At 45.5% G+C, this 27,623-nt stretch overlaps 3 protein-coding genes across 4 annotated transcripts in view; 1 reads left to right on the top strand and 2 right to left on the bottom strand.

Annotated features, from left to right (window-relative positions):
• The window catches only part of Frl (formin-like protein), a 147,171-nt gene extending 144,949 nt beyond the window's left edge, over window positions 1–2,222 (bottom strand). For both annotated transcript variants that reach the window (XM_089545568.1, XM_089545569.1), the window contains exon 1: window positions 1,771–2,222. In XM_089545568.1, coding sequence (XP_089401694.1) covers window positions 1,771–1,902 — 132 coding nt within the window. In that variant the 5' untranslated portion in view covers window positions 1,903–2,222. The remainder of the gene's footprint in view (window positions 1–1,770) is intronic.
• A 260-nt stretch (window positions 2,223–2,482) lies between these two features.
• Window positions 2,483–4,099, top strand: LOC149343052 (transcription termination factor 4, mitochondrial). The gene has a single exon (XM_089545562.1). It carries the CDS (start codon window positions 2,579–2,581, stop codon window positions 3,443–3,445), a length of 867 nt encoding a protein of 288 aa, XP_089401688.1. The 5' UTR covers window positions 2,483–2,578; the 3' UTR covers window positions 3,446–4,099.
• Window positions 4,100–6,963: 2,864 nt separating this feature from the next.
• Window positions 6,964–27,479, bottom strand: LOC149343051 (4-trimethylaminobutyraldehyde dehydrogenase A-like). The gene is made up of 8 exons (XM_089545559.1): window positions 27,085–27,479; window positions 25,802–25,947; window positions 25,438–25,567; window positions 23,213–23,457; window positions 20,156–20,383; window positions 12,757–12,945; window positions 9,724–9,953; window positions 6,964–8,387 (listed from the first exon to the last, which is right to left on the bottom strand). The coding sequence occupies exons 1-8, from the start codon at window positions 27,209–27,211 to the stop codon at window positions 8,168–8,170; spliced, it is 1,515 nt and encodes a 504-aa protein (XP_089401685.1). The 5' UTR covers window positions 27,212–27,479; the 3' UTR covers window positions 6,964–8,167.
• Window positions 27,480–27,623: the final 144 nt, after the last annotated feature.

Here is a 27,623-nt window from a genome sequence, read left to right as displayed (position 1 = left end):
AAGCCGAGACGGCGGCGACGCTCCGCAGAACACTCGCTATCCATTCATTCAATCGCGCGATGAAAAGCAGGTTTCATCAGACACGGGTCCCGCGACGGGGCAGCACAGCGCGCGGCCTTGGGGCGCCCATAGTTTTTTCCACTTGCGAAATTCGCACACACACGCCGATGACGAAGCTGGCCGAGGAAAGTGGGTGCGGCGTCCGATTTCCAGCTCGTCGCCGCCGCGGCTGACGAGATATCCTGTGCTTCAAGCCCCGCTGGAGCCAAGCCCGCCGCTTCTTCTGGCGCTAGGTCTTGTTTTCGTTACGTCCGAGACGCGATAACCATTAGTTTCGCCGCCGAGATGGCGACGGGTAAGACTAGCCGACAGCGCAAGACGCCGCGGACGGTTGAACTAAGCGAAAAGGAACGGAGAAGCTGAGATAAATGACCCTCTTTCGCAAACTCCGCTAAACATGTCGGTCTGCTTGCAGAAAGCGAGATGACAAACAACAGAACTGCCAAACGTTTGGAAGATCCCGGCAGAGCGGGCAGTGGGCTACGCTGCTTTTACGTTGCCACATTAGACGACAGGGAGGTGACACATTGGGCCTTAAAATTGAACTACTGGCTGCATTTAGTAACGCCAGCAGAGGCAAATGCGGAACAGAATACCGATTAATGTTAAGGCTGTAGCCTTCCAGCCTGTTACGCGTCATTCACCTGCGTGTCATCTTTTTGTGACTTTATAGCAGAAACCAAAAAACAAAACAGCAGTCATTCACCACATTCATACTTCCTGGCTTGTAAGTTGTAGCACTCCTCCATACACTCCCAGCATGACGGTGAGGCATACGGATTTATTTCTACGATGACGAGCTCTTGCCGCACTCCAGCTACTTGACAGGGATTCAAACACGTAAAGAAGATAAAAAAAGTGACCCAGCACGCAGGGCAAGACTTGAATCAGCTTATCCAGGCCCGCGGTGTCTCTACAAACCGAACTTGCAAATGGCACGAGAACTGACAGCTGCCATTCCATTCGAACAATAGCTGCTCCGGGCGATGCGTTCTGAGCAGCAACAAGCAACAAGTTGTGCGGGGCAACGATCCGTTTTGTATTACTCTTTCCGTCCGCTGTTCTCCGCATTAAAGGCCACATTCCGCACGGCACGTTCTGCAACAGCTGCGCGCTGAGGTATACGCATCACGAGACTTTTGGCACCTGCTATATGAAGTCTGCAGCATAAAAAGCAGCCTGACCAAAAGCGTACGGGCTTCATAAATTCAAACGCGCGAGCGTCTTTCCGCGCGCTTGCCGCCCCCACGGCTGACGACACTAGAGCGCCAATAAAGCATACAAGCAGTCGTTACACGAAACAGTGAACAAGCCATTCACGCATGCTCTCTCGGTACCCGTCAGTGCGTGATCGAAACAGCTGTTGGTTAACCGGCGCAGGAAACGCATGAAAAAAAAAAGGAAAGAAAAAGACCTAGAGGAGCCGTTTGCCCAGACAACCGATTTATGGCGTCGAGCACACTTGGTATTTTCGCGACTCCGCGACGGGCAACGCTTTGGCAGCGCTTGACGACTCGTGACAGCGCGATGTCCTGGCGTGCCCATCCCAGCGACATCCGCGTACGGGCCGTCCGGCCCAGCGAGCGGGCGTCTACGGGGCATTCGCTGCAGCAGACAATAGAGCGGCGGCGCATGCCGTCTTGGGACGACGGGCGCGATCGGAGCGGCCTGACAAGCGCGCCGAGACGGGGAACGGCCCTCACTGCTTACCAGTACTTTGGTGAAGCGTCGCTCCAGCTCCGGCGGCTCGGGCATCGGAAGCTTGGCATTATCCACAGTGTGAAGTCGAACCATGTTCGACCTGGGCGGATCCTTGCGAGGGGTGCTCGCGCCGATGCCCATGTTGACGCCGCGACTGCTTCGTCCACTCCCTCTCTCTCCCTCCAAATCCACTCGGAAAGGTCGGGGGCAAAGCGGCACGCACAGAAAAAAAAAAGTTCACAGCCGGCTAGGCACACCCACGGCACATTCACTGGCAACACTCGACGCTTCCCGACACCGCACTGTATGAAAACAAGGCATCCGTTCGGTTCCGCCGGATTCGCATGATCCGCCGCGAGCGACAACGCGCGCGATGCTAGGAGCGCCGACGGCGAGTAGACGACGGCGGCGGCAGCGGTCCAGCCAGCGCGCACCCGCTCGCAGTTCTCCGAAACGGGAATAAGAATGCGCATGCGCGTGAGAGCGCACAAGCTGGCAAAGTTTTGCTACTTTCAGCCAATCAGGTTACGAATACAAATCAAAGTTTAATTAAATGTTAAGTTGCTAGTTATTATTATAATAATACTCTGCAGACAGATATGTATATTAAAAGTTATTAGGCAGGTTGATATTTACACAATAACTATTTTAAAGCTTGCCGTATTCAGTAAGAGAGGGCAGCACTAACAAGAGCGCTGCGTTCGCTCCTTCGTTAGCCGCTTCAGCCACTTCGCGACACGACACGCTTGTTGTGCAGAGAAGCAGTTGGGAGAAGCGATATGCTTTGCTGCGTGTGCACGTGTTTTTAGTTGAAAGCATGGCGGGAGCCGCGTTCATGATAAGATCGTTCGCCTGTTCCGCGCTGCGACTGGCCGCCAAGCGCAGTAAGCTTCCTGCAGGTCGTCTTTGCCGACCGGCGTGGGGTCTTCGCCCCTGCAGCTACGCAAGCGCTCAGGAAACGTCCCAGTCCGCCGGGTCGCGAGTGCCTTCGATAAAGGCGGACATCTTCGAAGCGTTGAAAGGCTATCCGGTGAGCTCGGATCACCTGTACGACAGTGTCGTGCGGACGCTTATAAGTCACGGGTTCGAGGACAAGCAAGTCGTCCAAGTGGTCGCCAAAGCGCCGCGAATCATCGAGTTGCATGGTTCCCTGGCAAGTATTCTTTCCTTCTGGAGAACTCTGTTCAGGAGTGAACCCGCCTTCCTGAAAACCATATCCGAGAACCCAGAACTGCTCTACCTGAGGCCCGAGGCGATCGAAGAGAGGAAGAAGAAACTGTTCACCGTTTTTCCTAACAAGGATATCGTCACGTTGGTGGAAACCTGCCCACAGGCCTTTGTCGACGACTGGGACACGATCATGGACAAAGTGCATTACATTATGCAAGCGATGGTGATCAGTCCAGAGCACATCATTAACAGCGGCGCCCTTGGCTACAGCTTGTTGCACATCAAGACGAGGCATCAGTTTATGCTTTGTTGCGGCAAGTACCGCACGCCCAAACCCAAGGAAGTGACGACCACTAACCCGCCTTTAGCGAAGATAGTCGGTCTGCCTCTCCGTCTGTACCTCAACATTTGTGGCGTCACGGAGGAAGAGTATGACGTGTTTGAGAAACTCATGGCAAAGGAGAAAGAACGGGAAGAAGCTGAAGACAGTGACGACGACAGTGATCTTGATTAGCAGCTTGCCTGTTATTGTGTAGTTGAGATACGTACCGCCTTTTCCAAAAGTAACCAGGGTGCGGAGTTTGCTTCTCAATCCTATTCTGGAGCACTTATACGCAATCCCTCAAGTTCTAAATCTCTGTAAAGACAACTCTGTCCTCGCGTTTTAACAACTTTTGTTCTTCGGTGGAGCTTTTCGGCTTCACTCTACGAGTGAGAACCAAACCACGCCGTCTGGTTGCATTTGGAAAAGACGGTATATATGTATATGTAAAAGACAAAGTTTAATTTGTTGTACATCCGAAAGCTTTGGACCGTTCACAATGATGATTGGCGTCGTGTGATTGCAGGCACATTTGTGTTTGTGCAAGCCCTGCTGGTAGCATTAAGCAATGAGCTGCCTCACAGGAAAGCGTCCGTAGTCACGTCTGCTGTGGTCACTAAAACTGAGTGCACAAAAGGAAGACATTTCGAACCAACAGTTAGTGGGGTGCTGTGCTGAGGCAGATGCACCTGCAACCTTTGCATGCCATATGAAGTAAATGTCAATGAAAGCCAAGGTAACATGTTCATAATGGGGTTCTTCAAGGACAACTGACAGACAGTGCAAGCTTAAATTGAATATTGCTTATCCTCTCTATCAGTCAATAAATGCCATCTTATTTTGTGACTGAAGTGCATTTTCTAACACACATACATATAACTGCTTCAACTTGTCACTTGTGTGTGCTCCATTCTTGCATAAGTTGAAGCGAAACTGACCTGAGAAGTTGTGCTTAGTTCCACCATGCTGGCATTACAGTTAGTAATCCACTACATGACCTCACGACCATTGCACGGCTACCACTTTGTGCAGTTGACGAAGAGAAATATATATACAAATGATTTTATGTGGCTTGTACTGGTTGATTGCTATGGCTAAGTAGAATTTGTTGGCATGTGCTGCATGTAACCTAAACCACTGATCACATTGTTATATACAAAAACGAGTCAGTATGAAAAACATATTCGCCAAACTTAGTTGCTTTAGATGGTTGAACACTTGGCAGCACAGTATGTAATAAGGGTTTTTATTTTCTGGAAATCCGGCAAACTTTCTTGGTGTCTACTTCAGAACACAAGTTTCGTTGTTTTTTTGTTGAATATAATTTTTGACGAATGAAGAAGTCACTTTTTTTGGTGATTTAACTTGGCAGTCCTGCGTGTGTTTTCGACAGCATGACTAGTTTATTTACCACTAAATAACATGGAAACTGTAGCACTTGGAGCTGTGCTTATACCTTCAAGGAATTGCTATTTTCATTGAAAAAGTAAGGCAAGTTAGATAAGATAGCCGGCAGAGAAAAATGCAAGTGGAAGTTTACTTCCAATACATAGGTTGACATGTTACCAATGGGTTGTCATGCTGGGTTGAGAGAGGGTAGGGCATCGCATGGTCTGCATGTTGATGGCAGTGGAACTGTCACTCAGTCACAGCAGTAGTCAGACCATGAAACTTCATCATGGCGCCCGTGCACGGTTTCATGTCAGTGTCCTACAGGCAACTGATAAACATACTTGACTGGCCAATTGCTATAAGTAGGTGACGATAGTGAACAAACAGTGCTTAGCTAGCAGGCGGCAAGTAAAATGGTGTTTCCCGATCTGCAGAGATGCTTAGGCTAGTAGAGCAAAACCTCATACCACACAACTGTGCTGCTTATCTAGCTATAGCACCATCGCACCACACCCCTAGCTTGCCAACTTCGTTAATTTTCAACTTTGACTTAGCGTAGCTCGTACTCTACAACCATCTACATATACCTTGCATGACAACAACACTGACCTTTTTCGGTTAAAATCGAATTTTGAAAGCTGAATTTGGCATACTTTTATTGTTTTTTTTTTGTTATACAGAAAAATACAACCCTTATATATAACAACTTCATTACTCAAGAAGTCAAAACACAGTACTGAGGACAGTGAAAAAATAAGAAAACTGCAAGTTACGATACATTAGCAAAAAAAAAAGTTTGCACTGAATAGGCAGTTTCAAGCTGATGCGAATTTTTGAACCATTCAACTGTAATGTCTACAGTTGAATAAATTCCTGCTTCAGCTAATACGTGGTTTTTATTTAACTCTGAATGTCTCCAATGAACTCCATCATTTACCTGGACCTTCCAACTAACTCGGGATCCTAAGTGCTGATCATGTTCCTGTGGTGGCTTATGTGATGCACTGGTAAAACTTCAAAACCAAGTGAGACAGCATACCTCAAAATGCCACAAGGCTTAAGTTGGTGGCTGCCATATTTTAGTGGGTGCTTAGCAGGCAATGATATCTTGTACAAGAGCATGATACTTCCATTTTCCTTATGAACGATACTTACATTAATATTACGGTACATGGAGTTTAACGTTCTGAAGCTGTGCATGGGCTACGAGAGAGGCCAGAGTAGATGACTTCGGATCAGTTCGGACCACCTGGGGTTTTTTACAGGACAGTATACAGGCATTTTGCATTTCGGGTCCACCAAACTGCAGCTGTCATGCCTTAGCTGAATGCCACAATCACTTAAGCCATCACAGCGGATGAACCTGTTTATGATCGCAACACATTCTAACTTACTCTAGGACAGTCTAATATCATTAGCTAGCATATTTTATCTTTCGAGAGTTATGTGCGAGACATTTTTGTTACACAAGAGAACACTGTTCTCTGAACCAGTTAAAGTGAGGCAAATCCTGAACTTACAACTTTTGACAGAATTGATTACGTGCAGAAGAAGAACATGCCACTGTTGTTGGCAACAAAAAGGAAGATTTGGAAAATACGAGGAGAAAATTAGTGGCTGGTTTTGTTTATGAGGTTTATTGTCCCAAAGCGATTCAGGCTATGAGGGACGTCGTAGTGTAGGGATCCGGCTAGTTTTGACCACATGGGGGTTCTTCAACATGCACTGACATTGCAGAGTGCATGGGTCTCTAGCATTTTGCCTCCATCAGAATAGAACCACCACTGCCGGAATTGAACTCACGTCTTCAGTGTTGGCAGCTGAGCACTACAACAATTGAGGCACTGCGGTGGTGGACAAAATTAGTGCCCAGAGAGACAGGTCACTGCAGCACTGCCAGGAAAGTAGTGTTACATGCAACTCGAGCTCTACTGCATCGCACACATTGCTGCAACATACGCTATACACTGGCAAACATAAGTCGCATATCCTAGCCACATGCAATGCATACTTTCACTTCCAAATATGGGTCCAAGTTAGCATTCAGAGCTTGGAATGCACTGAAACCTAAGCAGAAGAATAAAATGCTGGAACTTTTACAAAATGTATGTATCCCAAACAAGAAAAAAAATTCACTAGTGTTTAGTAGCATACGGTTAAATTAGGCCGGACAATGCCACCACATGCAGTATGCTGAAGAAAAGGAATCTGATGATAAAAGTGCGGTGCAGAAGTGTGCTATTTAAGGGACACTTAGGTCCAGTCGAAGTTGGCCACTATCGACTGGGTACCGCATTCCAATCACAAAGAGACCACTCTTGCCAAAAACAAAGCATTTATAAGGTAGAAAAGACCAGCAAACAAAACAAGGGTGATATCATCGCCATCTGATTTTGCAAGTAAGATTACTGCGTCAACGTCAATTTTTGGGAGCGGATCCCAAAGTTTACGCTACACCATCATTCACTTCAAAACAGTGGCAACCAGTCCTTTTCAGAACGGACGTCAGGAATTTGAATCGACAGACAGGAAGATATTTAAATCCAATTTTCATGACAATAAATGTGCCTTTTGCTATCAGAAAAATGGCAATATAGCCACAGAATCAATTTTTATTGAAAACAATAACTTGATGATGTTGTGAACAGTGTTTACAAATGTGCAGAAAGTTTGCAATAGAGAACGGAAACTGGTTTCAGTTATCGTGAAAAACAACTGAGGTGTCACACTAAATTCTTTCTTTACACAAGCTATAGCTACATCATATACATGTTATATGTGCACATTCCATCTGCAGTGCTGCCAACATCCAATCTATGCCTTTGGTCAAGTGCTCCAGTTCAAATGGAAAACTCACTCAGTTATATGTGCACATTCCATCTGCAGTGCTGCAAACATCCAATCTATGCCTTTGGTCAAGTGCTCCAGTTCAAATGGAAAACTCACTCAGTTATATGTGCACATTCCATCTGCAGTGCTGCAAACATCCAATCTATGCCTTTGGTCAAGTGCTCCAGTTCAAATGGAAAACTCACTCAGTTATATGTGCACATTCCATCTGCAGTGCTGCCAACATCCAATCTATGCCTTTGGTCAAGTGCTCCAGTTCAAATGGAAAACTCACTCAGTTATATGTGCACATTCCATCTGCAGTGCTGCCAACATCCAATCTATGCCTTTGGTCAAGTGCTCCAGTTCAAATGGAAAACTCACTCAGTTATATGTGCACATTCCATCTGCAGTGCTGCCAACATCCAATCTATGCCTTTGGTCAAGTGCTCCAGTTCAAATGGAAAACTCACTCAGTTATATGTGCACATTCCATCTGCAGTGCTGCAAACATCCAATCTATGTCTTTGGTCAAGTGCTCCAGTTCAAATGGAAAACTCGCTCACTCCAAGTGGAGTGAAGTTTGTCACATCAATGGCAGTCATGAACAGTTGCTGTGCCACTGGAATGTAAAGACGGGTGCAGTGTTCAACAAACAGGCACATCCATCTCTCACACTAGGCCGTGCTTCAGTCACAGTTTGTACAGTGGGCAGTCCACGCCATCACCCATTTCCACGTAGACTGTCTTTTCCTGGGAATAGGCCTGCAGTGCCGCGAGGCCATTTTCTCGTCCGTATCCTGACATCTTGTAGCCCCCGAAGGGCACTTCGGGAGGGAAGATGTTGTAGTTGTTGATCCAGACAATGCCAGCTTGGAGTTTGTTTGCTACCCGATGAGCCCTTCGTATGTCCCTGCCAGAGAAATGAGAACAGTCACAACAGATTAGCTGTACATTAAAAAGAGAGCACTCCTTTGCCTCTGAGACTTACAATTGAGTACACGGGTGCTCAGTTATAATCTGCACCTAGAAGAATCATTTAACTGCACCAAGAGCCTAATCTTCAAAAGAAAAAAAAAATCATCAAGTGCTGCCTGTAAATCACTAACTTTTTTATCTCATCAAACTGAAAGTTTTAAACAACTTCCGCTGATAACAACTTCCACTGAATAAAACACAACTGATGACGATGGAATGCATATAGTGCATTTATTTGCATTGGACTGTTTACTGTTACAAATGTGAATTCCGTACAAACCGTACGGAAACCAGATATAAATGCAAGCACACATTTACGGGGCACTGAGGGCAATTTGAAGTTGGTCTGCATTGATAGGGTATCGCGGTCTGATCACAGAGAGACCACTTTCACTGCAAAACAGAGCTTTTGTAAGCTAGAAAACACACACAAAAAAAAGAAAAGTACAGCTGTCGCCACTACTGGCCGGTCTCGCAAGGTGACACCGATTTTTAGGTGCCAATCCCAGAGGCTACGCTGCACTGCCATTCACATAAAAACCACAGAAACCCATTTTTTTTCGATAAGGACGTCAAAAGTTTGAATTGACTGGTGGGAAGATATTTAAACCCAATTTTATCGTGGATAAATGCACCTATTGCTGCCAGACAAACATTAACATTGCCAGAAAGAGCCAGAGAACCAGTTTTCACTGAGAACAATAATTGCACGGAGTTGTCCTTAGCGTCCCTTTAATCATGCTTTTGGGCAGCAATGGTGCCTTGCTAAGGAACATACACATAGCTAATAGCTGTGATACACTGCTGCATTTATGTCTCAGTTCGCTTTACCATTACATTACAGCAATTTTAACACTACTTCCATGTGGTTCATAAGTCTTAGTGAATGTGTCCGTGGTAATGAGCCAAAACTCAATGCTATTAGCATGAACATTTTAACACTTCGACTTTCCTATAATTGCTGCCAGTTCTAAGAGCTGATAAAGCTGCTGTAACTGGTGACATGGATCGACAACACAAACCAATGATATACCTATTACACATTTTGAAAAATGATGAATGAGGGCATAGTGATGGAGAGAATATGCGGGTACTTCTGGTGACCTAAGCATTTCAGTAAGTTCGTTTCACCCTCATTCAAGAAGAAGAATCAAACTGATGAAATAAATAGTTTCAGATCAGCCTCTTTATCAAGCTTAAGAGATACTACATTAAGATTAGAAGAAAGTGGTCGAAAGGGAAAACAAGGGCTATATTGACTCATCACTCACTGAGTCATGACGCCAGCAGCCAGTCCGAAGGGGCTGTCATTGGCCCGACGCAGAGCCTCTTCCTCAGTGTCAAATGCAGAGACACTGACCACTGCACCAAACACTTCCTCCCGCATGACCCGCATGCTGTCGGTGCAGTCAGCCAGCACACAGGGGCTCAGGAAGAAGCCTCCCGATAGGTTAGGGTCGGCAGGGGTCACTCGCTCACCTCCACACAGCACACGGGCCCCCTATTGAACATATACAGGAGGAGCTGAGTAAAGGAAACCTAACTTTATTGCCTGTTACAGACTCAAACAATGGCTCTCACAGTATGGTGTGCATGCTGTTTAAAATCCTCAAAGACATCTGTTCAGTTCAGTTCAGTTTCTATTCCAGTCATGCACAATGACTAAGAAGAAAGGAGAGAAAAAAAGGCAGCATATGTGGTTTGACAAACCTTCTATCTCCCCTAGTAGTACAGCATGATGATGGCAGGTTACAGTATAAAATAAGAAAAGGGAAGTTCTTGGTCTCCAAAGCACTCATGTCTTCCAAGCATACAAAAAGCCCCCATGCTCTTGCACTGCTTGGCTGATGAGAAGACCTGACAGAGCAATGCATGTTTAACCCGCTCCAACATATGACCTGGGGCATGGTTATTAAGGATCTTGCATTTCAAAAGCATTTGTTTCAAACTTCAGTATTGGCATATAGAGGCTTAAAGCATGAACAACGTAGTGAAATAAATTGGTACACCAATTCCCAGACAGTTTTTGTGCATACACAGAACACAAAGCATGAAAAAAGACGATTAGCAGCATAATCTACCTTCGTTGTCATAACATACTTCTATCCTCATTACGTTGGGCTCCTCAGTAACTGTCAGAGGTGTTCACCAGTGTATGACACATCCATGACTTATAGTGGTTGCGCTAGACAATGATGCTTTGGTACTATGTGCCGTAACATTTAAGGATACCTGTTATTTACACACATGGTATAGTGTCACTACGCATACCTGATGGTGCAAGGTCATGGAAGTTTGGTTGGTGATGTAATAAAAGTTGCCTTCATTTTTACTGCGTTAGCAGTACAGTCCTCTTTCAGCAAAAAAGCCATGGTCTATGTGTACGTGTGAAGCCTCCGCTCCAGCGCCGCCAGAGAATCGGAGCGGACTGGGGTACCTTCCGGGTACCCGGAAGGTACCCCAAGGGAAGGTGTCTCCTCTGGTGCAGTCTGGAGGGTGCACCAAATGGTAAAAATGCACCTCAAACCTACCGGGCCTGCACTCGCCTCCGCCACCAGAAGCCCATGCAGCAGTGGAACGAAAAAGCAATGGTGAGAGCAAATTCAAAGATGCAATGGGAAAGTGATCAATGTAATAGCGAAGCGTACAACCAACACTGCTAATGCACGCTTGCTGTATCGCACTGCATGATCACCTGTGCATTTTTATTACAACTGTCTAATTAATAAGAAGGTCGCAACCTTGGAGGCAAAGCTTACTGAACTTCTGCCTTGACAGGTTTACAACAGCTTCACCACAACAGGTTTTCAGCAAATTGGTTGTTTCAGGCATTGTGGGGACTCGCCCTGGTCTGTACCCTTTGGTTTGCTTCCCTGTGATGTGTCCTCTCTAGTTACCTTAACTAACCAAAGAGGGTGCTTGCACTGCAACGACACTGGCGCCAGAGACGGTGTGATTACTGCGGGCAGGGGAAACAGCTCTTTTCCTTTTCGACCTTGGGAACTCGTCACATGCAGACATTTCAGCATGGCGCTCAACTCTCCACCATCGGGGCAAGGCTTCATGAGAACACTTCCAAAAAGCTTCTCCGGTCTGACCTCGGAGTTTCCCCCTGCTCTAGAGTTGGCAAACGTTTGCTCGTAACCTTGCTGGTGAGTCGGATGACCCCGATTCCTTAGCATATTTTGTTGCTCGCCAGCATTATTGTTGCTGTAGCAATAAATGTCTTTCTGTGTCAGCCAGTGCCATTCTTTTATTCTCTCAGAGCTCAGCCCACCACGGTCAACATGCGTTCGGTAGTGCTCATGAGTGCAGGGTGGGGTAGGCAGTTCGGACCGTCAGCTGCAGATATGCCGGGAGAATGCATTTATCTCCTAAGTTCAACCCCCCCAGCATGTACCCCATACGATGACTCAAAGTGAAAAAATCTCACGTAGAATGAATATTTCTACGGTACAGCTTGCAACTTTACATACACACATATACTGCAATCTCCCATAACAAAAGCCAAACAGGGAACTGCAGAGGCAGAAGTCAAGAACCTCAGCCCACTTCCCCCCCCCCCCCCCCCCAGCGGAGGTGCGCCAACCTTTGAGTGTGCAAAAAGTGACAAGAGGAGAGGGAAAGGCACAAACGCTGAAATTCAAGATTTGAGTACAGATAACTCACTTCTACAAAACGCATTTAAAAATTCTTGCTGGAGGATATTCAAAATGTGGCGTCCTTTAACAGCCCGGAAATACCGCACCTGTTTTGAGAGCCCCTTTCAGAGGCCCTTTAAAGCATGCTTTAAAATATTAAGGCGAAAGCCTTTAATGCCTCATACTGTCATTAGCAGACACATCGGCAGCCGTGTCGGCAGATTTGTCCGCCTTTCGGTGTCACTGCTTAAAAAGAAACTGCGCCGAGGGTGAGAATCGAACCAGGGCCTTTGGCATTTGAAGCGGAGACGCTACCACTCCGCCACGACGGATCAAGGTTCGAGCATGAATAAAGGCGCATCTAGTGAACACATGGGTTTCATAAATAAAATGAAAGGAATAACGTCAAGAAAAGGAAAAATAAGAAAATAAACAAAAATAAAAACAAAATAAAAATAAGATATGAAAATAAAAATAAGAAACAATAAAATAAGAAAAGGAACAAAAATAAAAATTACAAAAAATAAAAAGTAAATAAAAACAAACAGTGCACCAGGAAACGCTTTCGCCTTGCAGCACTTTAGAGAGCCAAATTGCCCCCTGAATTTTTTTCTGTTGCCTCAGGCATTCACTGCACCACAAGAGCCTGTGACCGAGGTGTACCTCTTTCTTGGCATCTTCGATGTAGGACAGGACCCGTGCTGCATGCTCAGGGCTGATAGTGGCCCCCACTGTGGTATCGGGATCAGAGGGGTCGCCGACTTTGAGCTTCTCCGTGGCCTTCACAAGGTGGCTCAGGAACTCATCCATGAATGGCCTCTCCACGTAGACGCGGGTGCAGTTGCTGCACACCTGAAGCATTGGGAAAGGGAGAAGGCTGAGGACACTCAAGGGCAAACAGAGCCAGCTGTGGCCATATAACCATTCGGTCCAGACATTGCCAATGTAATGCTGAGTATTAGCTGTGATCAATAAACTCTGTCTACCTGCCTTGAGGAAACAACTTTCTACCCAAGTAGGCATTGATATACTTTATTTGTTTTTTTATTTATTCATACTGTTAACCCTCTGCATGAGGGTCATTACAGGGAGGGAAACATATACAGACACAAGCGCAATTCTCTTCGCTAAAAAAAGAAACACTCAAATGCACAGAATTACAGATTTGTACAGCAATCTTCCAGGAACGCGTTCACACCTATCACAAATTTGTCTACATCTGTTTGGTCCACAACGTCACTTGGTAGTTGATTCCAAATTTCTACAGCATCAGGAAAAAAGGAGTAGCGATAGACATCAGTACGTGTAATAATAGGTTGTAATACCTTACTGTGATTTTGGTACACAGGCTGCACTAGTCATGCACAGTAGCCACTGCAATTAAAATCTTCACATAATTAGTGCACCTAAATAAAAGTAACGGTAGAAAATGCATCAGATGCAACTTTCTAGCAGCGTACCATTTTTTCTTATTGCAACGGTACCTACAATCAGCCAGTACACATTGCAAATTACAGTCACTTTGTCATCCATGATTTTAGGTTTGGTTCATTGGGGTTTGACGTCCCGAAGCAACTCAGGCTATGAGGGACGCCGTAGTGAAGGGCTCCGGAAATTTCGACCATCTGGGGTTCTTTGAAGTGCACTGACATCGCACAGTACGCGGGCCTCTAGGATTTCACCTCCTCCATCGAAATTCAGCCGCCGCGGCCGGGATCGAACCCGCGTCTTTCGGGTCAGCAGCCGAGCGCCGTTATTCAAAAGGCCAATCTGGGAACAACAGTCTCACACCATAAGATAAAGCTACTTTTCATAAGGTAAACACTAATTTTAAATTTGGGTTGGGTTGTGTTGGGTTTAATGGCGCATAAGCAGCTAAGGCTATCATGCGCCAAGCTCAAGGTATAGGATATTTCTTTTATGCAGATTTGTGCTGTTATGTGAAGAAATGGTGTACAGGGTATAAAGTTTCTTGTACCGAGTAATAAGAGAGAGAAGAAATTTTAGATCTACAAGTAAAAGCTTTTAAGGAGGCCGGGTGACCTCATCAGCGGTCCTTGGCTGGGCAAGGAAATTGAGGTTCCCAGCCAATCAAATAAAGACCTCAGACTTCTTCTCGAGGATGAGAACAAGGCTGAAGTGTATTGTATAAAAAGCGAAACAATCAATTAAAATTTACAGTTTCTCAAGAAGACCTGCTTCTTTTAAAAAGCTAAAAACACAAGACGGGTTAACAATGGCAGTTTCACCTAAGAGCAACGCAGGGTGTAAAGGAATGCATTCTTTATAAAACTTAATAAAGTGTTTTTTCCTTAGTTTTCCGAGGTATGAACATGAGAGTAAAATATGATTTATTGTGAGCTCGCCTCCACATCTTTCACAGAGTGGTTTGTCTTGTTTCGTTAGTAAGAAATTATGTGTAATGTGTGTGTGACCAATGCGGAGACGACATAAAATTATTTCCATAAACCGTTCCTGGTGCCTGCAGGTCTTCCATTCACCCAAGACGGGCTTTACCAAGTGCAACTTGTTGTTAACCTCGTTGTCCCATGAAGCTTGCCATTTCCCTCTAAGTTTATTTTGAACCAACCTCATGCAGTCCCTATGCGGTATGTTTACTTGTTTTATTTCACAATTGCAGGCAAGTGCGGCACATGCATCAGCTCTCTCGTTTCCGCTGATTCCGACGTGACTATGAACCCAGCAGAGCTTTATTGTACGTTCTTGTGTGTGAGCTTTTATCGTATTGTGTATTATGTTTCCTATTATGGGTTCGACTGCATTCTTGGGGTTTATTGCTGTAATTGCGCTGAGGGAGTCAGTGTAGATAACACTGTTCTTTATGTTTTTCTTGATTATGTGATCTACTGCTACAGCAATGGCGAAGCATTCTGCTGTGAAAATTGAAGCGGACTGGGGCAGCCTGACTACTTTCTCCCATTTACCTTGTACTATCGAACTCCCAACATATAGTGCTGTTTTAGAACCGTCCGTGTAGAAATCGGCATCATTCCTGTATTTTTCTTGGACTGCACAAAACTCTTGCTGTATGTATTCCTGTGGGGTATGCCTCTTGTGAATGTGTGTTAGTGTGAAATCGCATACATCAGGAAACGTGTACCAAGGTGGCAACGGCTCAGGTCTCCATGCAGGATCGGGAAGTGCGTCTAGTATGTTTATTTCTTGACATTTTTCCTCGAAGCGGAGCAGGAGTGGTCTGACAACTTGAGGTTTATTGGTAAAGAGTATTCTGGATGGGCATTTGGTAACTATGGCGTAACACAGATGCTTTGGCAACGACCTTATTTTAAGTACATAAGCACAGGTAAGCATTGTTCTCCTGATGTTGAGGGGTGGCTCATTTGCTTCTACATGAAGACTATTTACAGGGGATGTTCTGTACGCCCCAGTTGCGAGTTGCAAACCAAGGTTCTGTACTGGATCTAGCTTTTTAAGCGCACTACTGACTACTGACGAGCGCACTACTGACCGATAGATGTGCAATAGGCACATCCTATCAGAACCCCAGCGTTTTCGTGACAGCACTTTAAGTATATTCAGGGATTGGGTTGCTTTCTTTTTTAGGGTGTTTATGTGCGGTAGGAACGTGAGCTTTTTGTCGAAAGTTAGGCCTAAAAATTTGTGTTCTTGTTTTACTGGAAGTACGGCTCCATTTAAGCGGAGGGTGGGATCAATCTGCAGTCCTCTTTGGAGTGAGAAAAGAACGGCAACTGTTTTTTGCGGGGAAAACTTAAAACCATTTCTGTCAGCCCAGATTGCTAATTTGTTTATGGTAAGCTGTATTTGTCTTTCACAAGTTGATAAACTAGATGATGTGCACGAAATCTGGAGGTCATCGACGTAGACTGAGTACATAATGGACTGTGGAATTATTTTGGATAAAGAATTCATCTTTACTATGAACAATGTAGTACTTAAAATGCATCCCTGAGGCACTCCATTCTCCTGGATGAAATTCTTCGAGAGGGTAGAACCGAGACGAACTTGGAATGAACGGTTCGACACAAAGTCGCTTAAACATTTTAGCATTCTCCCGCGGATGCCAAGCTCTGCCAAGTCACGAAGAATCCCGAACCTCCATGTTGTGTCATATGCCTTCTCCATATCGAAGAAGACAGCAAGGCAGTGTTGTCTGTGTATAAACGCCTCTCGGACCGTGTTTTCAAGGCGGACGAGATGATCAACTGTGGAGCAAGCTTTTCTAAAACCGCACTGGTGGACATCAAGAAGCTCACGAGATTCTAAAATAAACATTAACCTAATATTGAGAACACTTTCAAAAAATTTGGCTAGACAGCTTGTAAGAGTTATAGGCCTGTAGCTGCCAGGGGAGGTTGGTGGTTTTCCTGATTTTAGGAATGGAACAACAATTGCTTTTTTCCAAGCTGCTGGTATTTTTCCTTCCACCCATATTTTGTTAAAAAATTGTAGCAGAACTTCTACAGAGGGTCCAGATAGATGAGACAGCATTTCATAATGAATTTCATCGGGACCTGGTGCAGTTTGTTTACCTATAGACAGTACTCTCTGAATTTCCTGAAGTGTAATCAAATTATTGTAGGGTTCCTTTGTGCTGCCTGCCGTAGGGAGCCTTTGTTTTTCGATTGCGTTTTTGTATGCTAAGAATGACTGTGTGTAATGTGACGAACTAGAAACTGTTGAAAAATGTTGGCCCATAATGTCTGCTTGTTCTTTAATGCTCGTCTGTACAGAGGGGTCTGTTAGAAGAGGAACTGTGAATGGGGAGTAGGTGCCATTTATTTTTCTAACCTGCTCCCACATTTTTTTAGATGTTATTGTGCTGTTTATGGAGGACACGTAACTTTGCCAAGAAGTTTTTTCAGCAAAACGACGTACGTATCGGGCTTTAGCTTTTTGCCTTTTTGAAACTGATGAGATTCTCGTGACTTGGATACCTTCAAAAAACACCCCAGGCTTTATTTTGATGTTTTTTCGCTATCCTACATTCTTGTGTCCACCAAGCCTTGTGGTTCTGGCGCACCATTCCTGTGGACTGGGGAATAGCTAGGCGTGCAGCATCGATGATACACTTCGTGAGAATTTCATTCAGTTCGTCTACGCTAAGTGTCTCTGCGAAAATGCTTTGTAAACTGGCTTTTTCGCTGAATAATGCCCAGTCGGCTAAATGGAGCTTCCATCGTCGTGGTTTAGATGGGAGGATGGCAGGTGAGGATGATAGGCTAATAAAAAACTGGTAGGTGATCACTCCCATACGGGTTGTCTAAAACATCCCATTTAAAATCGTTAAAAACAGATGGTGAACTAAAAGACAAGTCTAAACAGCTCATTCTTCCAGACGTTGGGGAATAGTATGTAGCCTTTTCTGTATTTAAAAGACATATATTATTTGTGAGAATAAAATCTTCGATCATCTGACCCCTAGCGTCACAGCGTTCGCTGCCCCAAAAAGGGGAGTGAGCGTTAAAATCCCCGACTACAAGATATGGTTCTGGCAGTTCATTGATGAGTTCCTGTAGGTCACGGACTGTTAATGTTATATGTGGAGGAAGATATACAGAACAGATAGTTATAGTTTTGTAGCTGACAATGCTGATCGCAACTGCCTCCAGTTTTGTTTTGAGTCTGATCTCTTGAGCAGGGACGCCGCGTTGAACGACAATCGCGACGCCTCCTGAGAGTCTATTTGCCAGCTCGCGATCTCGTCTAAATGTTTTATAATGTTTCAGGATATTCATGTGTTGTGGACCAAGATTTGTTTCCTGTAGACATAGAGCTACCGGCAACATTGACGCTAAAATATCTGTTATATTATTGTAATTCTTCAACAGTCCTCTACAGTTCCATTGAACTAGAAAAGCCATGTTTATGTTTGGGGTTTACTTATTTTCTGGACCCGTTATAAGGGCCCTGTCTTTTTTTCTCTCAAGAGAGCTGTTCCGCCGCTGTAAAGCAGGCGGGCTGGGGGTTAAATCCATCACCTCGTCAGAGGCGCTGGAAGACCGCGGTGAAGCCGCGGGCGTGTGGGTTTCAGGCCTCCCCCGACGGGGGGAAGTCCTGCGGGATGCTGGCCCATGGGCCGGCATTCCCTGCTTTGGGGTTGGCAGAGCAGCCTTCGCTGTCCCTGCCTGGGGCGTGAATGGCCCTGCCACAAGCGCGGTGGAAGGGGCCGCAGCAGGTGCCGGAGTGCTGCGTGGTGCACCGCCCCTGCGCACCACATCAGCGAAGTTGGATTTTGCTGTGAAAGAGAAAGTGTTCGTGAGTGCGAACCGCTTTCTTGCTTCTCGAAATGATATATTTTCCTTTGTCTTTATGGTGATTATTTCTTTTTCCTTCTTCCAGGACGGACACGCCCTGGAGTACGCAGCGTGGTCTCCTTCACAATTAGCGCAGCGTAGAGCTGCGTCGCATTCCTCAGAATGGTGGTTCTTTGACGCGCATTTCGCGCAAGTTTTGCGGCCGCGGCAACTCTGTGATCCATGGCCAAATCGTTGACAATTAAAGCACCTTCGGGGGTTAGGGATGTAGTGTCTTACATTTACTTTGAGGTATCCAACGTCGATGGTTTCGGGCAATGTGCATGTGTTAAAAGTCAGGACTAGGTGTTTGGTATCTATTTCTTTGTTGTCCTTGCGGATTTTGATGCGGTACACATCTATGACACTTTGATCAGAGAGTCCTTCCAGCATTTCTTTCTCTGTGAGATGTAGAAAATCATTTTCTGAGATGACGCCACGGACAGTGTTGAGGGATCGGTGTGCAGTGATGGAGACAGGTGTGTCCCCAATAGACACTATGTTACAGAGTTTGGTGGTTTGGACATTGTCTCGGAGTTCCAGTAATAAATCGCCACTGGTCATTTTTGATACTTTGTAGCCGGGGCCCAAAGCTTCTGTTAAGCATTTCGATACCATGAATGGAGAAAGAATTCTGGCCTGTTTATCTTGAACTTCACTGTGGATGACATGGAATTTGGCAAATGTTGCTTTCTTTTTCGAAAAAAAGTTCTCTGCTTCGTTCCGCACTCTTTTTAGAGAGCGATCAGGTTTTGAAAGGGGGGGAGCCATAAAAAATTCAGGTTTTTCGGTCATGGTGCCAGCCAGCCACCCACCATGGAGCCCAACAAGGGGACGGGACAGGAACTTGCAAGCAAGTCCTGCCCATGCCAGCTGTACACCTTAACTATAACCAAATATGACTCAACTCAGGGTAGTTGGTCACACAAGGTTAACACTAGCCGCCTATGAAAAGTAAAGAAAAACGAAGAAAAGAGGAGGAGACAGGAGAGTGGTAAGAAAGAGATAGGAAAGTGAAAGATGGAGAGGAGAACAGGAAAAGGCGACTGCCGATTTCCCCCGGTCGGGTCAGGCCGGAGGTGCCGTCTACAGGAAGCTGGGGCCAAAGTGGTGTGTTGCCTCCGCCGAGGGGCCTTAAGGGTCCAAACGCTCGGCATTGGCTCAACCACCAGGATCCCCTTTTCCCCGGACACGGCGATGCCACGCACGGCTAAGCGCGGGTGCTCGGGTCCGTGGTGGCACACTGCTCACCATCATCCCCCTGCGGGGATGTCCCTGAGGATGCTCAGGTACCCGTGGTGTCGCAACTCACCATCGTCTGCATGAATCAGACGCCCCTGCGGGGATTTTAAATTTCCATCAATTCCCAGGTTCATAAGTGTTGAAAGAAGCAAATACTACAATTTATACCTTACCTATCAAGTTAAGCAAAGCTGCCAATTTCAGCACATGCTCATGTTCAAATAAGTCAATCTGTTGCTTCTTGTGTGCACTTACCACCCTCTGTAAGATACGTGAAAGACATGAGAGCGCAAAACGGCAACCCAGACGACTAAGGGAACAGGACGAGCGCTGCTGTTCCTGTTCCCTTAGTCGTCCGTGTTGCCGTTTTGCGCTCTCATGTCTTTCACGAATATGCACCAACAAGCCCAGCTTCAAGTACTTCTCTGTAAGATAAATTCTCCCTTTACACTACTGTGACATAGCAGCACTCTCAGTCATCAGCAGACATTGTCCTGTGAGTCAATGGTCTGCAGCCAGCTCACCTCGCCCTGAGTGAGGAAGTTGCCCAGCAGCGTCGCCTTCACAGCATCAATGGGTGATGCATCAGCAAAGATGATGAGGGGCGACTTGCCCCCGAGCTCGAGGGTGCAGCGCTTCATGGAGTCAGCGCATCGATGCATGATTGCCTGTCCCGTGGCCACGCTGCCAGTGAAGCTCACCTTGGCCACGTCCGGGTGCTGGCACAGCAGCTCGCCCGTCTTGCCGTCACCCTGCCCAACAGCAACATGAGCACATGAAGTCAGAAAACCCAAACTCACCACCTGTGAACATGCATAGCACCTCCAAAACCAAGTTAACCAAGAGATAACTGCAAGACAGTTAATAAAGACCAATTGGAACTGACTACTGTATATTGCCGATTATAAGTCGACTCCAATTATAAGTCGACCCCCCAACTCACGGCCCCCTTTGGGCAAAAAGAAGTTAGACTCCGCATTTAGGTCGACATTGCCACACCCTGCAGTCCTAGCTCACCCAAAAAGTTTTTCAAAAGGCCGAGTCATAAAGCAACATTTATTTGCTCACCAGATATCTCTGACTCGTCGTTGCTTGTGAAGACACAGTCGCGATCATCATCTTATGAGCCACTGCTGCCGCTGGTTTGTTGATAACAAGTTGCTATCGTATTAAAACAAACCTTTGGTGCATATCTCAATTAAATTCAAGTTTTTTTAAGCAGATCCACTTTCGCACCTTGTCTGACAACTATTATGTAATTCCGAGCGCACAAGGCATGAGCGAGGCATGAGCGAGGCATGAGCGCACGAGGCATCCACGACTTGGTCGAAATTACTTTTGACCCCGCATATAGGCCAACTTTGAGACTTCGCATATACGTCGACTCCGATTATAAGTTGATCTCCCAACTTTGGAAGGACATTTAAAAAAAAAAAACGTCGACTTATGTGTGGCAATATACGGTAAAATGCAACTGAGACCAACTGGAACTGACTGAATTCCAGCTGGTTCCATTTGTGCTTTAGCGAGTTTCAGTTCTTTTTAATTGATAAGCTTGGGTGGATGTGCGCATGCATTTGGAACCTCATGCTGCTCACTGTATTATGACATCACCACCTCTCATCTTCCCTCTCTTCCTCCTTCTGTCCCCCCCCCCCCCCCCCTTTTCCCCAGCTGACCTCTCCACCGTCCCTAATGCTAAACACTTCTTCCTCGTCTTGAAATAGGCTGCTGGGGACTCTGCAGGCTGCACTCTCAGGTGATCACTGTGGCAGCATTTTCATGCTCACATGGTGAAATATCCTGCATGATTAATAATTCTGGCAGCAACAATTTGCATATGCCTCCACAAGTGCAGCTGCTGATTCCATTGTATTCAACACGCGCAATACACAGAAATGTATCCACAGTACTTGCTACCAACTTGTAAAGTGCCAATAAAATGTTCTAAGGTCAACCACAACGTTTCTATAGTAACAACTGTGTTGCTCCCCACTCAGTCTACTGTTTCCACAGGTACCTGCTATAGATTCTTTCATTCACACATTCATATCAGTGCATTTGACACTGTCATGTTGTGCTGACCTGAAGAGGACGTTTGTTTGCCAGAAATCTGCCTACGATTGCTCCAATCAGTAATATGAAGTAAAAGTGACATTTCTAAAGTCATCACTTGAAACCTCAGCACCCTGTCAGCACCAAACAGAATATGCTGCGTGTGTGCATGTTTGCGTGCTTGGGAAATCAAAACTTTTAAAACCCCTAATGGTACTCCTAGAGGTGGCTACTTTCCCAGAACACTGTTGCAACCTTGCTGGGTGACAGGACAACATGCGCAGTACATGAAGGAAGTGAGGAAGCAGGAAGTCCCCAAAGCAGCTGATCTTTAAAAGCGAATCAAAACAAGAGTTTTCAGAGTTCTCAATTTGAGTCTAAAGGAATGAAATGAGTAACATACTGATTTATTTCATCAGAGCAATTTAATGTATTATGTCCTTATGAAGATGTCAAAATATACCTATACAATCACTGTCAGCAGAATTACCATTACAAAAGCTTTAAACAACATCTATTGTTGGTTGTGTCTTGGCAGGGCCCAGATACGGGTCAGAAACATGGAGGCTAGCAAGAAGGGCTGAAATTAAATTTAAGATGCTGCAGCGAGCTATGGAGATGAAAACGAAAGGGGTAACTTCAAGGGTTCATAATTAAAACCGCGCGAACAAAAACAAGGACACGAGCAAGAAAAACAGCAACACACACAAGCGCAGACTTCCAACTAGCCCGCCAGAAGATACTTTTGAACTTTAAGGGATAGGAAGAGAGCGGAGTAGGTCAGGAACAAATAAGAGTTAAGAATATCCTAAATAAAATGAAGCACGAATGAGCATGGGCAGGTCATGTAATTTGATGAGAGAATAACTGATAGCCTCTGGGGGACACAGAGGGTGCAAAGAGAAGACGAATACTACAGCAAGGGGTGAGAGAGTCCAGTGGACGGATGAGATTAGGAAGGTTGCAGGAATAAGGTGGACATAGCTGGCACAGGACAGGGTGATTTGGAGAGATATCATCATCATCATGAGCCCAACTGCGCCCACTGCAGGACAAAGGCCTCACCCATATCTCTCCAATTAACCCTGTCCTATGCCAGCTGCAGCCACCATATCCCTTCAAACATCTCAATCTCTTATATGGGAGAGACCTTTGTTCTGCAGTGGATGTAGTTAGGCTGACGATGATGATGATGATTCTCTTAGCCATTTCGGAATATTCACAAGCACGAGTTCACATTTCCGTAACAGTGGGAGTCATTGCAGCCACTTCTGTCATGGACAAAATAATGTCAGACTTGTTTAGATTTCTTCACGCACCCTGAACATTTACAGCACAGCTAGCATGCACCAACTTTTCAGTAAGGCATAGGCTTGGGATCTCGATGTGTGACTAGGCAAGACCTTTATCTCCAAAGTATGCTGTCTGACTCCAGTGACTATTACATAGAAACCCACTAACTACATCTGAAGCGAATTCATGCACACATCCTTGGCTCCTGCTTCAACCCTTGCTGGCTTGCCTACCTGAACAAGGTTCACTACACTGTCAGGAAGGCCGACATCTCGGCATATCTCCGAGAGCAGGATGGCCGACAGGGGTGTCAGGGGTGATGGCTTGAAGACAAAGGTGTTTCCACAGACGAGGGCAGGTGCCATCTTCCATGACATCACTTGGAATGGATAGTTCCATGCCCCAATGGCTGCCACAACCCCGAGAGGCTCCCGTCGCACCATGGCAAAGCTCCCTCCAGGGAGATCAAACTGCTGGCCTGGGCAATGAAGAGGCTAATTTGTGAAGGCGATAGATCTCAGAAAAAAATTCTACTGCAAAATAAATCAAGCACTCACTGTAGAAGGAGTACAACAGTTATAACATAAATAAACTAAAAACAAACAACAGGAGATGCAGTTGAAATAAGAACTTCTTGTACGTGGGTACTCAAACATATCTGAATATAGTAGAAAAAAAAATTTACAGGACAGTTACTACAGTGTAACGAGAGATCCAGCAACAGCTGTTAAGGTACTTATATTTTACAATAGGCTGAGGTGCACCATATAAGAGCAACTTCATATCTACAGTTCTAGAGAGCTATTTTTAGCTTTCCCCACATACTCACTTTTTGACTAGCTGTCCTCTCCAGACTGCCATGCTCCTAGAGCGGCGCTATCGATGACCCTTCTCCTTGGGCCGCACAGTTCGCAGCAGCTGCCACAGACTATGCTATACTCTTCCATTCTTGCCATACTTTCCTTCCTGCTCCCACAATAACCACCCTCTGGTTAAGTTTTCCTATGTTCTCGCTATGCCCTTCACCTACCATGGTAACCATTTTCCAATTAGTAAATCTACCGTTCTCGCCATATCCTCCTCCTTTCATGGTAACCCCCTTCTGGACAGCTCCCGAGGTAACCACCTTTCAGTTACGCATTCCTATGGCCTCGCCATACCCTCCACCTTCCAGGGTAACTGCCCTTCATGTGGTTCTTGTGGCAACCAACCATCGGATGCTCTTTCTTAAGCTCTCATTATACACTCCTCCTTCCATGGCAACCAACTTCCAGCTGGGGATTCCTCCACTCTCGCTGCACCCTTCTCCTTACATGGTAACCATCTTCCGGACGGTTCTCATGGTAATCACCTTGCGGTTACACTTTCATGATGGGTTCCAAAGCGCGACAAGACGGAGACGAAAGGAAAAGAACACACACAACAAGCGCTTCCTTTCGTCTCCGCCTTGTCGCGCTTTGGAACCCATCATGAATGTTTACCAACTTGCCCAACTTTTTGCCCTCCTTCAATGCAGTTACACTTTCCTATGCCCTTACCACACTCTTCTCCTTTCACATTCACCTTGCTCTTCCTTCCAGGACAACTACCCTCCGGGTCGTTCCCACGGCAGACATCCATCAGTTGCACTCTCGTATGCTCTTGCCACACCCTTCTCTTTCCGCAGTAATCACCATCCGGACGGCTCCTGAGGTAACCACCCTCTGGTTATGCCTTTCTGCACTCTCGCCAAACCCTCCTCCTTCCAGAGTGGCTACTCACCAGCTACTACCAAACTGCTGCATCCTAGTGCGTTCTCGCCATACCTTCCTCCTTTCTTGGTAAACATCCTCCGGGTGGGGATTCCTCCACTCTCGGGGTACCCTCCTCCTTTCATGGTAACCACTGTTGGGACAGTTCCGGTGGTAACCATCCACCGCTTATGCATTCCTCCACTCATGTCATACCGTCCTCCTTCCATGGTAACCACCTTCTGACTGGTTTCCATGGTAATGCGCCCACCGGTTACGCCAATGTGAAACCCACGAATGGGCACTTAAGAACTGACGCTGTAAAAGTAACAACAAATGTAATCACCGAGCGTGTGAAGAAAAGCGGCCACGAGACTAACCGGGACGAAACCAAGATAGTGAAAATGGTATAGAGAGTACCAGCCCACCTAAATATGAATCTACTTAGCATCCAGACAACTCCCGACATACTAAACTGGAATGACGGCACCTTGCATCTCCTCTAAGCCAAATCATTAAAAGCTCTGCTAAGTTCTAGATGCATCCAGCCTGTTGCTTCGGTGTGCACAAGGCAGCCATATGCTCTCAAAATATTGTTTTCTTTTTGATCATGGTCAATGACCTGAGAACTTCATGTGCTATGCTTTCTGACCAAACAGTGTGCCTTCGACTACATCCTTCACTTTTGTTCCGCACTGCTAGAAGTTGAGGCAATCTGCAACACAAACCTTTTACAGATGCAGCAATTCCACCGTAGTACTCAAGCACATCAGCACAACCAGCAATGTCAACCACGGCCTCCCATATGGGCTTCCCTGTGTCGATCATTTCAACTTCCGCAATCTCCTTTTGCCTTTCCTGTTGGAAAGAAACCCCGTAAGTGATAAGAAGTGCTGCAGACTCTTTGGTGGTAATTATGCAGGTTGTCACCCACCATCAAGTGGTGGTTCTTATTCACTACTTGACAGGGTCATCTTTTATTCTGCTAACACTGCCACCTATTGCCACCAGGCATGCACAACACTCGTGGGATAAGAATACGAAAAAAGAAAGGCACAGAAGTACACTGAAGTCTTTAAATGTGTTACATACCCTAACTTTCCGTGCAATGGCAGTGAGGAACCTCCCACGCTCTCCATGAGAAAGTTGCGACCATTGTTCGAATGCCTTTTTAGCTGCAGACACTGCGTTGTCCACATCTTTTGGTCCAGAAGAAGGTATGTGGCACAGTACTCTGCCTATGGTGCGACACATTGTTGAAAAAAATAGAAACAAGCTCACTTTGAGAGATCATGTACATCGAAAGTCTATAAGTTATGTAACTGTCATATACACATAGGTTACTACTTAAAGCATGCCATTTGAAAGCTTGAAATTTTTTGCAGTTTACAAACAAAATACTTGGACCAGACTAGAGTTTCAGTAATAATTTATTGTCAAGTGCACTGAGCGACATCATTTGGAGAACTGTCCGTTCAATCATTCTGACAAGTGAAAATGACTGAATGGGCATACTCATTACGTGTTCACCATTCAGAAAACTGCAGTAAGCGTTGCTTCAAGATGACTGAGTGAACACATGTAATCATTAAAGTACATTCAGTCTTGGGAATCTAGCAATGACGTGTGATAAGAGCTGTACTAAAGACAGCAATTTTTTGTTTCCCCTGAAAGACACCTCCTGTGATACTGCATATAATTGTGCTGCTCAGTGCAAAGATAGGGGGTGTGAATCTGTCTGAATGGAATGGAAGCTGTGAAAGCCATACACGATTTTTTTTTTTCGAACTTTCAGGTGTATCCCACCACGAAAAAAAAAGACAAAAAAAACAAGGCTCAATATATTATGTCCCTAAGGCTGTTGTGTAAAGGCAAAAGACTAAAAGAGGAACCTTATTTTTACCACGGAATGAAAGATGCAGAGAGCAAAGGGAGATGCTATTCGGTAACGGTCGAAACATCAGTGAAGTTCCTTGCGTTTTTGACAAACGTATTGCAGCTAGGGGAAAGATTTCTCACCTTTGTACTTTTGATACCTCCCTTCTTTCTTTATGAATTAAAGATCTAACAAGATTACGGTCTTGAGGATCAATACCCAGCTGCGGCACTGACATTTCGAAAGAGGCGCAATGCGAGAAACTTCGTTCAGAAATTTTAATACAAGTAAACAAGAATCCAGATCCAATATGTTAATTATGGAGACTTCCACTACGGCATCACTCAAAGCCAAGATGCTGATTTAGGATCCAAATCCCATTACACGATTAAAAAACGAACCTTTCTCTTCCAAACTAACATGAAGCAAGACTTAACAAACATCATCCACTCAGCTTCAAACCGGGCCAAATATTCAAGAAACGCAACGCGTCGCTGACCTGTTGCCGGCTGCAGCACCTTGATCTCCCCTACGGGGTCAGTAGCAGCAACCTTTTTACCAGCAATAAAATTGTGCGGTTCAATGTAGAGAGAACGCTTGCCACAACGCATGGTTGTCGCGAACATGCCGAGTGCGTTACTCGAGTCGAGAAAGCTGTAGTAGGACGGAGCAAATCACGGTGCAAGATAAAACGAACACCATGGCGACTATCAAAGACAAGCAGCTCTAGAGGAGCGGCACATGCAAGCGGTACTCAGTATCAGTGACGCGACAGCGTCCTGTACAAATACATAATGAGGTCGTGGTTGAGTAGAAGGCCGCAAACCGATACGTGCGTATTGCGCATAACTAAAACAGGCGGGCTGAGAAAAGCTCGCAAAGAAAAACGCAGAATTTCATCGACACTACACAAAATTAGAAGCCAAGCCAAGTCAAGCCAAAAATGAGATTAAAATTATACATAAAATTGCACTGAAAATTATTTATAACATCAAACAATTATGTTTTCATTTAGCTTAAAGTTTAGACGTAATCAAA

Source organism: Amblyomma mixtum, chromosome 5 (genome assembly GCF_055824585.1).
Source record: "Amblyomma mixtum isolate Tamu chromosome 5, ASM5582458v1, whole genome shotgun sequence".
NCBI lineage: Eukaryota > Metazoa > Arthropoda > Arachnida > Ixodida > Ixodidae > Amblyomma > Amblyomma mixtum.
This window is presented reverse-complemented; position numbering and strand designations above follow the sequence as displayed.